Below are 15,118 nucleotides of genomic sequence, written 5' to 3' on the forward strand. Positions count from 1 at the left end.
AAATTCGATTTTTGTCGTTTAACATGTTACATCCGGATAAAACGATGTTCAACATTGCTTTTCTTATACATACTGTATGCTACATTGCTGAACCCTATTCACCCAAAATATCAACGGTGGGGTTCAAAATTCAACAACTATTAGTGTGGTGATTTTACCAGGAGTGGATTTGCTTAAATAAAATATCACTTGGCCACTTTTACATTTGAAAAGTTCAAGTTAAAGCCATAAATTCGCTATGTAAATTACAATTTTACGTGATTATAAATTAAAAGTATTGCAAAAAACAAAACATGGAGAACGTCATATGCGACAATTTAAGGTGTGTAATTTGTAAACCCGAAATAAAACATATTTTAAAGCTTTTCGGAGCATTTCAGGTTGACGTTTACTAAACAAAATAAAAGTTCTTCAAGGCAAAGCTAAAAAATCTTACCAACCAAAATCGAGTGCTAAAGTATTTTAAAGCTTGAAAATCGTCTCGAATCGAATGGAGTTTTGCTTAAACATAGTTAATTTTCAATAAAACGTTTCGCCTAACCTCATATTAATTGTACTGCAGGTGGTGCTGGAGTTATATTTAGCGCATTTTGGGTTTTTCTTGTGTACGATTACCCTGAACATCACCCAAGAATATCAATTCAGGAAAAAGATTTTATCACTCAGGCCACAGGTCGGGTAGGCCGTAATCAAGCCAAAGATGTAAGACTGCGCAATGATATTTTAAAATATTTATTATTTTACTAGTCGATTAAACTTACACCAAAGATCATATTTAAAGATGTAGACCGAATTACTACCGAAAATCGCAAAACATATCTTTGTTTAGGTTTATCATTATAAGACTCAGGCATTTTTAATATACATTAATTGATGACTTACATTGTTTTTTTATTCCAACAATGTGAGGTCCGAAACCAAAATTAAATTTCAATTGTGTTTGATAGGCACTTGTAATCAAAAACAAATAGTATATTTTGTTAAATTAGAATAAAAGCGTATATGTTAACGTAAAATATTAAAAGGTGAAGGAAGATTCTTCTCCGCTGTGGAAATCTTTGGCAACTTCTCTCCCTGTCTGGGCAACTTGTGTGGCTTTGTTCGCCAGCAATTGGGGAAATTATTCTATGATGTCGATGCTGCCAACTTACATGGCAACTGTACTACACTTTGATCTAGCTGAGGTTAATTGTTGTATAAAATATCTATTTAGTGTACTGTAATTTATATACATCTACAAACCTGGACAATATTGGAATGTATCGACATAATTAATGGTTTGATCCACGTTACCTCTAATTGTGTATCGTTAGCAGTCAAATAAATGTTTCATGCTAAAATATAAAAACTTTATCGCATGGAGCGTAAAAATTTGGACTTCAAACAATCAAAACAACAACTGATCAACACCTCTTTATATATTTCGCTGCATACAAAATACGAATTTCGATGCCCAAAAACCGGTAATAAATGCGTTATGGAATATCATCATAGATTCTCTTTAATCAAAAGTCTCAAATAAGGCTGACGGAAACCAAGTAAAAAGTTCGCGCGAAGTTCGGTATACAAAGTATTTATCTTTGTAAAGTTTTAATTTGAAGACATGTTGTATAGATCACTTACCAATCTTGCAAGACCTTGTAGATTACTACTAATCGCCACACAAATGTGCAGTATTAACTGACGAACATATTGTATATGTAAAGTGTTTAAAACTTTCATTTAAGAGTGCCGCGGGGTGCACGGCGGCTTTGGCCCGAAAATATTCCCTCAAACAGGATAAGATACATAACTTGGCGAAATAGGATTCACGCAAAAGGCAAAAGCTTGTTAAATATGACAATAATATAATTTTAGGTGGTGCCTGCGGAAAGCAGGTATAATTATACCACGCATTTATGATATGTTTGGCCTAAACCAGTGGTTATCACACTATTTCATACTTCCTTCAAAATGTTATGCTGTCCGAAATAATGGCGCAAACTTTCATTGTTTAAAAATGCCAAAAATAAAATTTCACTGTACACTAAATACTCTAACATTTAGATCAAAATAGGGTTTCTGTGAACGTAATTGCTATGCCTTGTGTTGAATTTAGTATAATTTTCTCGCAGAGTGGATTTCTCTCCGCATTACCTTACGTCATCAAATGGATATGCACGGTTATCGCCGGGTACATCACAAGCCTTATCCAAACCAAAACCGACATATCAAATGGAGTGTTGAGAAGAATCAACCAGACCTTGTCTCTTCTAACGACCGCATTATTTCTTATTCTGGTGGGTTACGTTGGATGCGATGCAACTGCCGCTGTGGCCTTCTTCTGCATAGCGGCTGGGGCCAATGCATTAACGAGTAAGAAACCAATGATTTAAAGGGAAATGAATTGCCCTCAAGTGGTGTTTATTTATGTATTGGATATTCCCTAAAAACTCTCTTTACACCAATATAGAGGAACAAGTATTTTAAAGACTGGATTTGTAGTTCTGCATACATTAAACTATTAAGGCTTAAGGCATATTTAGCTAAACCCTTCATTTCATTTCATGTGTTTAGCACCCGGATGTGTGGCCAATACGGTGGATATAGCTCCTCGTTACGGTGGAATAGTGTTTGGTATTTGCAACACAATCGGAAATATTACGGGATTTCTCGCGCCACAAGTAATTGGAATTATCCTTCTTGACAGTGTAAGTTAATCGAGATTTGTTAGTCAACAGAAACCGATATCTATACAAAATATCGTTAAAGCCATTTTGATCGTCGCTAAACGGCAAATGCTGAAACTGATTTATTGGTCCTTTTGATTATAGGCAAACAGGTTACCCAACAGTTGTATGGCTGAACTAAAACCACGCAAAAAAGCCTGATGATATGTTTCAATAAGCTTACAGGAATTTGGTGCTTTGACTTTGACATTAATGACTACCGGTACCTATATGTCAGATTATTTTCATTTTAACGAGTATAGCCAGAGTTCGGGTTTTTATCACATTCTTAAAATAATTTACTGACATTCAGTAAGTCGAAACATATTAACGCAATCGTCTTTAGAACTCCATCGAACAGTGGCAAAAAGTATTCTGGATGTCTGCCGGCATTGGTGTGTTTGGAGCCCTGTTTTACCTTATTTTTGCATCTGGTAAAGAGCAAGAATGGGCCAAGATCAGATCGAACAACGGGGATCTCCCAAAACAAGGTTTGTCCATTTTCGATCTTTTACAGGCATTCCGTAAACATTCCGGTTTCTGTTACTATATGCAAGACAAAGTAAGTAATTGTCGTACAATATTCGTAAATATTTCTAATTGAAACAAGAACAATTAATGTGCGCAAAGTAAAGAAACTATCATTTAGGTTGCTTATAGAGTTATGTATAAGATATGTTAACGAGGTTATTTGTTGTATAACTAACCTGTTTATATATATATATATATATATATATATATATATATATATATATATAAAAGTTAAACAAAAACTATTCAACAAAACATTTTTTTTATTTAAAAATAACTTCATTCATATTTTATGTAGAATTTGACAATCGGGCATTTGAAGAAGTATCTACAGATTTGTGATGGAACTATTGTTTTATCTGAGAGTGTTCATCTTGTGCTTACAATCTTATAGTTTTTCATATTAGCAAAGACAAGTTTACATGTGTTTCGTTTTAGTCATTACATCGATCACTTTAATACAATTTCCAGTCACATAATGAACAGTTGCACACCATTATATGTTTCTATAATCAGCGGTGGATATAAAATCTCTTGTCATAAAATCAACATGCGTTTCGTCACCCCCTTGAAATTAAAACTTTGGCCATTTAAATTATTTTAAGATACTTTTTTGCTTTGCGAATATCGATAAACATTTTTTTATTCTAAACTCTAAAACTTTAACAAAATATTCGAACTGTATTGTTTATTTGTAATTTTCTTTATGCCTTAATGTTTAGGTGTAATTTTGTACCGTCGCGTTTCAAAAAATATGCGTGGTCACATTGTAACGTAGCTTTGTGGAATCATCTCCTATATAGGGTGATTCCATGTCAATTTACCAGGCTATGTGACCCATGGTTTTAGATTCTAAAAATTGTCAATAAAATTACAAGAGGAATTCTTTCTTGCAAAAATGACGTATTTATTCTATGCAAATATTCATTTCTGCACGGAGGTATGGCTTATTTGGTATGGTCATATTTGTGCTCATTAATGCGAAACTATAAAAAAGTTTGGTTCTTGCTTTGTCTCTGTGATGCTACATCGTATCAAGTTGAAATAAGTTGTAAACAAACACCAAGGCAGACACCTTTTAAGTTTTTTGATATTTGTCGCTTATTATAATTGTTTGCAGCGTAGTTCACGAAATCATTCAAGCGGAACAGAATTAAAATAGCTTTTATTATACAACCTATATTTCTATTCAAAAAAAATTTCTTTAAAAATTATTTTTATTACTCAATATATGAGAAAAAATTAAAAGAAAAAATTAAAATGTTCTTTTTATTTAAACGTTTTCAGGGGAGTGCAAGTAATGTTTTTATCCTTTTTTAATGTTTTATAGTCTGGCCGATTACAGTCCCCAAAAAATTTGTTATAAACACTTCTTTAAACCTTGATTAGAAAATATGACCAGCACACATAGATTGGTAACCTCATCTAGGTTGTTGCTGCGAATGTGGCAATGTAGGCCCTGAAGCAGCAGTGGACAACCTATGGCTTTTAGGGATCGTCCGTTATAGCACAAAATCCAGAACAGCAAACCCTAAAACGTTGGATGACCATTACAATTACCAGGGGAGCTTCTTTGAGTAGCATTATGCCTGGTAGTAACAGTTAATATATGAAAGATGAAGATTCTGTGAGAAAATAGGTCAAGTGCTAAAAGGGTAATATTTGTGCAAATTAACGGGCTTATTAGGCCTTTAAATATAAACATGATGTCAGAGTAGTTAATTGGCCGAAGCATAAATTGTTTTTAGGGTAACCTTTTAATACATTTTGCGAAACATTTAGAGTACCTGGAACGTGTCTCACAGACAGCCAAAAACACAAACTCAATAAACAAAAGCAAAATTTAATTAAAAAAAATGGTCATGTTTTATTTTTATTATTAATCACTTTACATAAGTTGACATAAAATCGGCCAACTACGTATATTAAACTATGTCCTGCTATTATAAATGTTATGGGGTAAAACTGTATTCCTTTTTACAATGTTGACTTTATTTTGAGTTTTTTTGTTTTTGCTGTGGTTTGGTTTATCTTTGCGAAAAAAAATTATAAATGCAAACATTAAAACCAATTAATCTAGAAACACATTTATTACTTGTTTTGATGTGTTTCAATTTAAAGATACAAAAGTGGACCAAAAAAGTGAAAAAAATGGATATTATTTTTTTATATTTTCAATTAAAAACCAAATACTAAAAAGCTTTGTTTGTTTTGTAAAATAAATATAAATTTATCTTCAATTAAGGTATTTGAAAAAATCGAAATATGAATTATACAGAAAATGCGTTTTTCGTTCTGCATGAATAATTTTAAAAACTAGGTGGCTAAAAGAAGGTTTAGACCAGGGGTCGGCAACCTACGGCCCGCCGATGAAATTCATCCGGCCCGACGCCTCTTTGACAAACTAGGCACGATTCCATTTCAAATACTTTTTAACTATTTTAACTACGTAAGTGCGAAAAATTTTCACGCTTCGCGCGAATGATCGATTTCCATTCGGTTTGTTTACGTTTTGACGTTGTCTTTTGAAATATAGATCTGCGCTTCTTTACCGTTGTGCCGTGGAAGGTTGCCAAGTGCGCCGCGGATAAACGGAAAACGTATTCACAAATAGTGGACATATATTTTTTTATTATTTTTTATTGTCGGCAATGTAGGCTAATGCAAACTTTCAAAAAATGGCGTCATGCCGAAATAAAATCGCGCTCGCTTCGCTCGCCAGGTGTGCCCGAACTTTAAAAGGTTGACAAACACTCAACTAGATTAACTAATTTTATTGCGTTTCCTCAAAGTAGTTTTATTACACTCTTCATTAGTAATATGGATGACGATGTGTGGACTTGGAAAAGGTTGCCGACCCCTGGCTTAGACAAATATAAAACACGTATTTTTAGATTATCTGTAATTTTTTTAAAGGAAAAGTTTCAAAGGAAGGATTTCTGGTGCTAAAATCATTATAAATAAGTTCCAGCTATCTTTAGAACACAGTGGTAAATAATGAAACATACCCTCGGTCCCATAAACTGTACTCATCGAAAATATTTGTAAGCAGCCACCGCTACTTTTATAGCCACAAAAGTATCAACATAAAGGCCGCATGCGAACCGTAAGAACACTTTGCGAATTCCACAATGGAGAATAAAGTAATACCAACAGCTTTAAAGTAGTTTTATTTACTTTTTGAGGACTTTTTGAATATAGTTTAACGTTCATCCCACACTTATTGTCAATTTTCGACAGAGTTTGTGAGCAGAGTCTCTCAGTCACCTTAACATTTCAAAGGGGGTGTTACTATATGTATTTGGCTTTATTTTGTCGATGTTCTTAATGCTATGCTATTATAGATTATTCTGCTTTTAGCTGCCTTGTAGGTCTTATTGTGTGTTTACTTTGTATAGCGTATGCGGTAAGATTATCTGTCATTGATATATTTCTCGCTTCACGTTTTTTTGAGTACGGTAAACCATTGTACGTTATATACAGTGACTACAGTGTACTTCGAATTAAACATTCATAAACTAATGGCCAATAAAAAATTAAAAATTCTGAACAACGTTTAAGGTTCGCTAACCGTTCGGGTAAAATTAGTCAAAAACCGGTTCAAAAAACTACAGTTGAAGTCGTGTTTGCCTCTCCAGTTTTTATTAATTAAAACAATTTTAAATATTTGGAAACGTTTTATTCAGGGGAATTAAATTTTCCATTTTTTAAAAAAGAAAACATTATTATTTGTTTTGTTATAACGCATTTGGAAAAACATGTATTCGTTCTAACAAATAGAATACCTTCAATTCTTTAGTAGCCTATAGCTATTTTCATATTTAAATTGGTATTTCAACAATCGGGAATATGAAAATATATGGACAGATATGTTCAGTTTGGCGAAGACGTGTTTAATATTTAATCAAAACACAATAGTTTGCTGCACCATCATCCGTATACCTAATGTTGTTTCTTAAGACACTTTAAACTTGAGACAATGTAAAGCAATAGTTTACGTTTTGTATAGTATAGAACAGAGGTTCCCAACGTGGGCGGTACCGCCCCCTTGTGGGCGTTGGCGACTTACAAGGGGGCGTTTTGGGTCTTTTTCTAATTTGGGGGGCGCTGAACGCACATAAGGGGGCGTTACATGAAAGTACTGATGGCAAAATTTTGTAAAAGGTTCACATAAAAAGTAATAAACAGCATTGTAGGTAACTTTTAGCCTCATGGCAACTTCTGTACTGCTAACTTGTAGTAGTTTCTCGATCATTGTTACGTAATAATTGGCTTTCTTATGTTAAGTTGTTGGATGTTGTTGCGTTTCACCGTTTTATACGCGGCAAAATGTTTGTATATTTAAAGCAGGGGTCGCCGCCGGATTCGGCCAGCCGCGCCCCTTTGACAACTAGACATGAGTTCATTTCAAATACTTTTTGACTATTTTACCTTTAGTACGGTAGAAAAATTTTCGCGTTTCGCGCGAATGATCTTTCTACGTCCGGTTTGTTTACAGATTTTGAAGCTATTTCTGAACTAGACCAGCGCTTCTTTACCGTTGCGCCGTGGAAAGCTACCAAGTGCGTCACGGAAAAACGGAAAACGTATTAAAAATATTACACATATATTTTTAACATTTTTTGACAATGCAAAAACTAGCAGGAAATTTAACAGAAATGCCGGTATACCCCCAAAAATCGCGCCCGCTTTGCTCGCCAGGCGCGCCCGGACTTAAAAAGATTAACAAACACTACACTATATCTATTAAGGTTAACGCGTTTCCTAAAAGTAGCTTTATTACACTGACAGCTTATCGAACCGAAAGTGAAGACAATATGATGTTAGACAACGATTAACATAATACTTTACTGTAAAACAAGATGAGGGGGGCGATGTGAAATAATATTGAGCCCAAGGGGGCACTAGTGTAAAAAAGGTTGTAAAACAGTGGTATAGAATAATGCTCCTTGGCAATAAAAAGTTTATTTTCATTAAATATTCTATGCTGAAACTGTTTTTTTTCACAAACGGCAAAAACGAGCACCGTCATCAGTAAACATTTGCTCAGGGGGCAATATTTTTTCCCCCCTGCATAAATAAAGCACTCAATTGACAGCATGTACAAATTCGGAAACTTCTAGAAGTATCCAATGAAAGATTTTGTGCAGCGTTCAACTAAAAATAAATTCACCGATAATAACATCTATACAAGGCCCTGATCTATAATTAAAATGCAGTTCTATTTTTCAATAAAATTATAAAAATTCGCCAGGCTTCGTTATAGTTCTTGTTTCTAAAGAAATAGTTTAAAAATGTAGAAATTTTCTAATAGTCATAGACGATCAGCGATTTTGTTGAATATGATGTAAGGAGAGTACTTGCAAATATTTGCTTGAATGTACTATCACGTGTTAATCACTAAACGCCCTTTTATTAACCACTTAGATGAACGGTGTTAGCTAACACATATGAAATGTAGAACTGGAATGGATTTTAACCTGTTGATGTTGATATACAAATTGCTGTACAGAGGTTGAGCTTTATATGAAGGAGCAACCATTCAGTTGTCACCTATAAGTTCTAAATTGCGTAAAAGGAATAATTTTTAAAATGTACATTGTGGCTAAATAAAATTTATGAAATCAACTTTTTTGTCTTTTTAGCAACCTTTGTGTGCTATAAGTAGTGCATGGATTAAGTTCAACGTGTAGATAAACAAATTTCTGAATTGCCAATGAGTTTTAAATTAGGTAATTTCTATTCAGTTGTCGCGTGTAAGTTCCCATTGCATAAAAGTATTAATTGTTACTATAGGTATTGTGGATGTAGCTGGTTTACAAATCATCTTTTCGATCTGATTATAAAAGCTAGCATAGTTCAAAGACGAATGTGATTGTTTGTATTTATACATTTTGTATATTTGTTGACACATATGTAATTTGTTTAAGTATAAAATGAACTGTTTCGTAAAAGCCATTAACAAAGAGAGAATTACCGCTGTAGTGAAAAGAGGGTCTCTTCTAAAACAATATGTCTAAACTGGACAATTCAAAAAACAATTTTGTCGACTATAATCATACCGGTACTCAAAAATCAGATAAAGAGGTAAGTCAAACGATATTTAATAATAGATTAATGTAAAGTAGACCAAACAGTCCTTTTAAATTTTATGTGTAACTAGTTTTATGTCCAATTCTTATTCATTTTAGTCAACTTAATTAAAAAAACTTTAACATTTGTAATAGCTGTTTAATTTTTTATTAATTTGGTTTATTTAAAATTATGTTCTATATATTGTTACATCTACCGCAACGATCGAAAACAATTTTACCAATTAGTTTATACCTTACATAGGGTACAGCATGATGAGAATTATATATACGTCGAATCCTGTCTAATGTTTTAGGAACCCACTCCTGGATGTTACATTAAGGCTCGTCACTCTTTGGCTTTTATTCAGTTTTGCGGGTATGTCAATTTATACGTGATCAGGAGCAATGTAAGCGTCGCCATTGTTGCTATGGTAAACGCTTCGTCATCAGTCAATGATGACATCAATTCGACTAGTTCATGTCCAGATAGAGGTGAAGGATCAAGTACGGAAGTCAGCTCTGTAAGTAAGTTAACCATAAATTAATTTCGCCTAAAGACTGCAAATCAAATGTACAAAAATTAAAACAAAACTAACAACCAAAACTAATACAAAAATCAAATGGAAATAAAGAAAGAAATAAACTAACCGTAATTTCCCCCTCTGAATGCCAAAGTTTTTAATTTAATTGCAATTGTTTACATGACAATGTTTTAATTTGATATTTAGAACGGCATATTTCACTGGAACTCAGCACAACAAGGCCTATTTTTGGGTTGCTACTTCTACGGTTATGTTGCCTCCACTCTTCCGGGTGCCTGGCTGTCAAAACGGTTCGGAATGAAGTACACTGTTAGCTTAATGACTTTCGTTGCTTCTGTACTCACGGCATGCACTCCATTTCTTGCCTACTTCAACTTCGAACTTCTTATCGCAACAAGAGTTGTTGTTGGTTTGTTACAGGTAAATGTACCCCTTAATATAGTAACGTTAAAAACATGTATTATTTATCCTTTAATACCCGCTTCTTTCAGGGAGTTGTTTCCCCATCAATTATTGGCTCCTGGGGAGTCTGGAGTCATCCTTCAGAGCGAAGTAAATATATATCTTTCACGGTATCCGGATCAAGTGCGGGAACTTGTCTCAATCTTATCGTGTCTGGAGTTATAGCGGAATACCTTGGATGGGAAGCTGTTTTTTACATAACAGGTCCACGTAAATCTTCAACTTAACTTGAAAAAATGAATATAGATGAAAAAATTTAAATATATTACTAGATGTAAAACATGTATATATTGGACCCTAAGGGTGGCCAATGTAGCAGAATAAAACATAAAATCTGCACATGTTCGGCTGCTATTGGCCATAGGGAAGCAATACTTCGGTTTTAATATTGACTATTTTAGTATGTAGCTCAATTTCTGATGCGATTGTCTTGTCATTGACGTTTGTCACCCGGGTTGTATCATTTTACCTTCAATATTACTACCTGAATAAATTTACCATACTTGGATTTGTCCGGACTTGCTACAAACGGCTCTGTTTGTTCGAGTGACGATGTTTTCAGCTTTAGTCGTATTTCATGGTTGAAATTAGGGGCGTGATAATTTCACGCATGTATTTTTCGGGTTCTTACAAATTCGATTCGTGTCATACAACATGTCGCATCCTCATGAAACGATGTTTTACATGTTTTTTTTTAAACATATGCCACGTTTTAGCCCAATTCGCAAAAAAACACAACGGCGGGGTGCAAAATTTTAAAACTATTAGAGAGCAGTGTTTGAAACACGAGTGGTTTACCTTAAAACACATCATAAGCGCTTTTTACAGTTGGAAAGTTTAAGTTAAAACCATACATTTGCTATGTAAATTACACTTTTACGTGATTACCTCAGAAAAGTATTCCAAAAAACAAAACATGGCAGACGTCTTATAAGTCGTGACCCAAATATAACCCAATACAACCTAAAATCTGTAATATGTTAGATTGCAATAAGACATATTTTTTTTAACTCTTTTATGCTGGACAATTTTACTAACTAAAATCACGAGTAATGAAGTATTTTAGGCTTGAAAATCGTGGCAAACCTTATATTCCTAATTCTGCAGGTGGTGCTGGGGTTATACTAAGCGCTTTTTGGGTTTTTCTGGTGTACGATTATCCTGAACATCACCCACGAATTTCAATTCAGGAAAAAGATTTTATCACACAAGCCACAGGTCGGGTAGACCGTAGTCAATCCAAAGAAGTAAGACAAATTGCGCAATGATATTTAAAAATATCTAATATTACACTAATCGGTTCAAATTACAGCAAAGACCTTGTTTAAAGGTGTAATTACTACCGAAAATCGCAAAACAATTCTTCGTCTAGGTTTATCATTATAAGACTTGTCGAACTTTAATGTACATCATTAAATATATATATATATATATTAAATATATTTATTTAATGACTAAATATGAGTTTCATATGCCAAAAATATTAGGTATAAAATTTCGACCGAGTTTGTTAAGTACTTTGTAATTAAAAATAAATGGCATATTTTGTTAAATTAGAAATAAAAGCGTATATGTTGCAAAATAATTGAAAAGGTAAAGGATGGGTCTTCTCCGCCGTGGAAATCTATGGCAACTTCTCTTCCTGTCTGGGCAACTTGTGTGGCTCTGTTCGCCAGCCATTGGGGAAACTACTCCATGATGTCGATGCTGCCAACTTACATGGCAACTGTTCTACACTTTGATCTAGCTGAGGTGAATTTTTGTGTAAAATATCTATGTAGCGAAAATCTACAAACTAGGGCATAATTGGAATGCATCATAGAAATTTTATTAGACGGAACGTAAGAATATTTAGTTTTGGTAAAACTTTTATTTCAATTTTTAGTTTTAGTTTTTTTTTCATTTTAAAGTTCTGCGGTATGCACCGCGGCTTTGTCCAAAAATATCCCCTCAACAGGATAAGATAAATTACTCAGCGAAATAGGATTCATGCGAAACGCAAAAGTTTTTGTAAATATGACAATAATATAATTTTAAGGTGGTGCCTGCCTGTAATACAACACGGAAAGCAGTTAATTATCCCACGCATAGAATGTGTTTGGGCTAATCCAGTAGTTCTCAAACTTTTTCATGCTTTCTCCCTTGAAATGCGAAACTTTTTATTGTTTAAAAATGTGAAAATTAAAATTTCACTCTATAGATATAACGTTCTTTGAACGTAGTTGCTGCCTAAGGCTAAATTTAGTGCAATTTTTTTCCAGAGTGGACTTCTCTCCGCATTGCCTTACGTTATCAAATGGTTATGCACGGTTATCGCCGGGTACACCACCAGTCTTATCCAAAGTAAAACCAATATATCAAATGGAGTGTTGAGAAGAATCAACCAGACCTTGTCTCTTCTAACGACCGCATTATTTCTTGTTCTGGTGGGTTATGTTGGATGCGATGCGACTGCCGCTGTGGCCTTCTTCTGCATAGCGGCTGGGGCCAATGCATTAACGAGTAAGAAACCAATGATATAAGCGGTTTTGTTGGTCGAAATTAATTGCCCTTAAGTGGTGTTTATTTCTGTAGTGGATATTCCCTAAATACTCTCTTTACACTTATATAGTATGGGAGACATCTTGCCAAATTGTTTGCAGTTCTACATACAGTTTGGCTTAAGGCATATTTATCTAAACTCTTTATTTTATGTCATGTGTTTAGCACCCGGATGTATGGCCAACACAGTGGATATCGCTCCTCGTTACGGTGTAATAGTGTTTGGTATTTGCAACACAATCGGAAATATTACGGGATTTCTAGCGCCACAAGTAATTGGAATTATCCTTCTTGACAGTGTAAGTTAATATATATTTGTTGGTCAACAGGAAGAGTTGATTTATTGGCCCCCCTTTTTTTAATATAACAAAATAAACCCGATGACACCGTAAAAAGTTAGGCTGTATTAAATGACAAAAAATATTAAATGATAATGGCGTTACCGATAATTTCAGCAACAAAGACATATTTTTTTCAAATTGATTATTTGATCGAAATTTACAGTGTTGTAATGACTTAAGTCATTGGCTTGACCTAAGTGCATTTCAGTAAATGTTTTTAAATGACATGACTTTACTTAAGTCTTTTGACCAAAATGACTTGACTTGACATAAGTATTTTGGATAAATGACTTGACTTTGACTTAAGTCATTTTGTCAACTAACTTGGAATAAAATTAAGTGTTTTCATTAAATATATCTCAACTGTTTTACACTAAACACTTTTATTGCCGTATATTGTCTTTGTGGTATTATTTTAGTTAAACTGTCTGACGAGTTTACCACTTTTTATAGTTTAACAGTTTACTTTAAAGTCAATAAAATGACTTGAAATTGACTTGCTCTCACAAAGACTTGGATTGTGACTTGACTTGTTATTTTTGCAAAAGACTTGACCTGGACGGAAGTCATTTCAAAATGACTCGTGTGCAACACTGGAAATTTACCTCATGAATATCTGGAACAAGTTCTTCGTACAGTTCCAACATTTATATTTCACATCCATTTTTATACCATTTTGCTACAATAACTAATAGGTAACGTACTGAAATTTTTTTCTTGGGTGGGTAAGCTAGATGAAAAATTTGAACTAGTGTTCGGGCGAAGCGCGAAATAAGGGACTTTTTGAATGTCAAAAAGAACATATTGATTGATAAGATTTCGTTCCACCAAGATGATTAGGTATACAAGTTTTGACCCAACAGTTGAATGGCTGAACTAAAACCAAGTACAAAAGCTTAAATTCAGTAAGTCAAATATATCAACGCAATCGTCTTTAGAACTCCATCGAACAGTGGCAAAAAGTATTCTGGATGTCAGCCGGCATTGGTGTGTTTGGAGCCCTGTTTTACCTTATTTTTGCATCTGGAAAAGAACAAGAATGGGCCAAGATTAGTTTTGACAACGGGGATCTCCCAAAACAAGGTTTGCTTATGGAGCATAATTGTTGATAGGTTGTAGTGAGACTTGATAAGAATATCAAAGCCCATTCAGAATAGGTATACTTTTGAACGTTTCGAATAACTCTTTATTCATTTTCAACATCATGTTGAATGTTAAAAATGAACAAAAAGAGTTTTTCGAAACGTTTAAAATGATACCTACTTCTGTATGTGCTTTAATATTCTTATTACGTATTAGGTTTGTCTAGTTTGGGAAGTTTTTCAGGCTTCAGTGAACCTTCCGGCTTGCGTAACTATATGTAAGACAAAAAAAGTATTTGTAGTAAGATTTTAGTAAGTATTTCTAATTAAAAGAAGAACAATATGCACAAAGTGAAGAAACTATCGTTTTAGGTTGCCAATAGATTTATGTATAACAAATGTAAACGAGTTTTTTTGTTGTATATTCTAACGGTAACCTGTGTAACCCTGTATATTATATATATATAAAAGATACGAATATAAACAGGTTAGAGTAAATATGTTAACAGGTTACAGTACGCAATAAATAATATATATATTTATATATATATATATATGTATGTGCGTTAAACAAGAACTCGTACCGGTAATAAAAAAAACGTTTTTCTTATTTAGAAATAACTTCATTCATGTTTTTATATAGAACTTGACAATCGGGCATTTGAAGAAGAATCTACAGATTTGTGATGGAACTATTGTTATATCTGAGAGTGTTCATCTTGCGATTACCGGTACAATTTTATAGTTTTTCGTATTAACCAAGACAAGTTTATATTTGTTTCGATTTGTCAATTCATCGATCACATTACACTGTAATAGAAAAATCAAGTTACAAAA

General features: G+C 33.6%; 1 protein-coding gene across 1 annotated transcript in view; it reads left to right on the plus strand.

The window, feature by feature from the left end:
* The window catches only part of LOC146140737 (uncharacterized), a 34,883-nt gene that overhangs the window by 2,281 nt on the left and 17,484 nt on the right, over positions 1-15,118 (plus strand). Inside the window, exons 5-17 of the mRNA XM_083392687.1 lie at positions 563-678; positions 1,026-1,184; positions 2,115-2,355; positions 2,557-2,690; positions 3,055-3,199; positions 9,319-9,326; positions 9,682-9,834; positions 10,042-10,275; positions 10,347-10,527; positions 11,425-11,564; positions 11,911-12,069; positions 12,579-12,819; positions 13,024-13,157. Coding sequence (XP_083248813.1) covers positions 563-678; positions 1,026-1,184; positions 2,115-2,355; positions 2,557-2,690; positions 3,055-3,199; positions 9,319-9,326; positions 9,682-9,834; positions 10,042-10,275; positions 10,347-10,527; positions 11,425-11,564; positions 11,911-12,069; positions 12,579-12,819; positions 13,024-13,157 — 2,045 coding nt within the window. The remainder of the gene's footprint in view (positions 1-562; positions 679-1,025; positions 1,185-2,114; positions 2,356-2,556; positions 2,691-3,054; positions 3,200-9,318; positions 9,327-9,681; positions 9,835-10,041; positions 10,276-10,346; positions 10,528-11,424; positions 11,565-11,910; positions 12,070-12,578; positions 12,820-13,023; positions 13,158-15,118) is intronic.

The sequence above is a fragment of the Ascidiella aspersa genome, chromosome 6 (assembly GCF_963924565.1).
Source record: "Ascidiella aspersa chromosome 6, kaAscAspe10.2, whole genome shotgun sequence".
NCBI lineage: Eukaryota > Metazoa > Chordata > Ascidiacea > Phlebobranchia > Ascidiidae > Ascidiella > Ascidiella aspersa.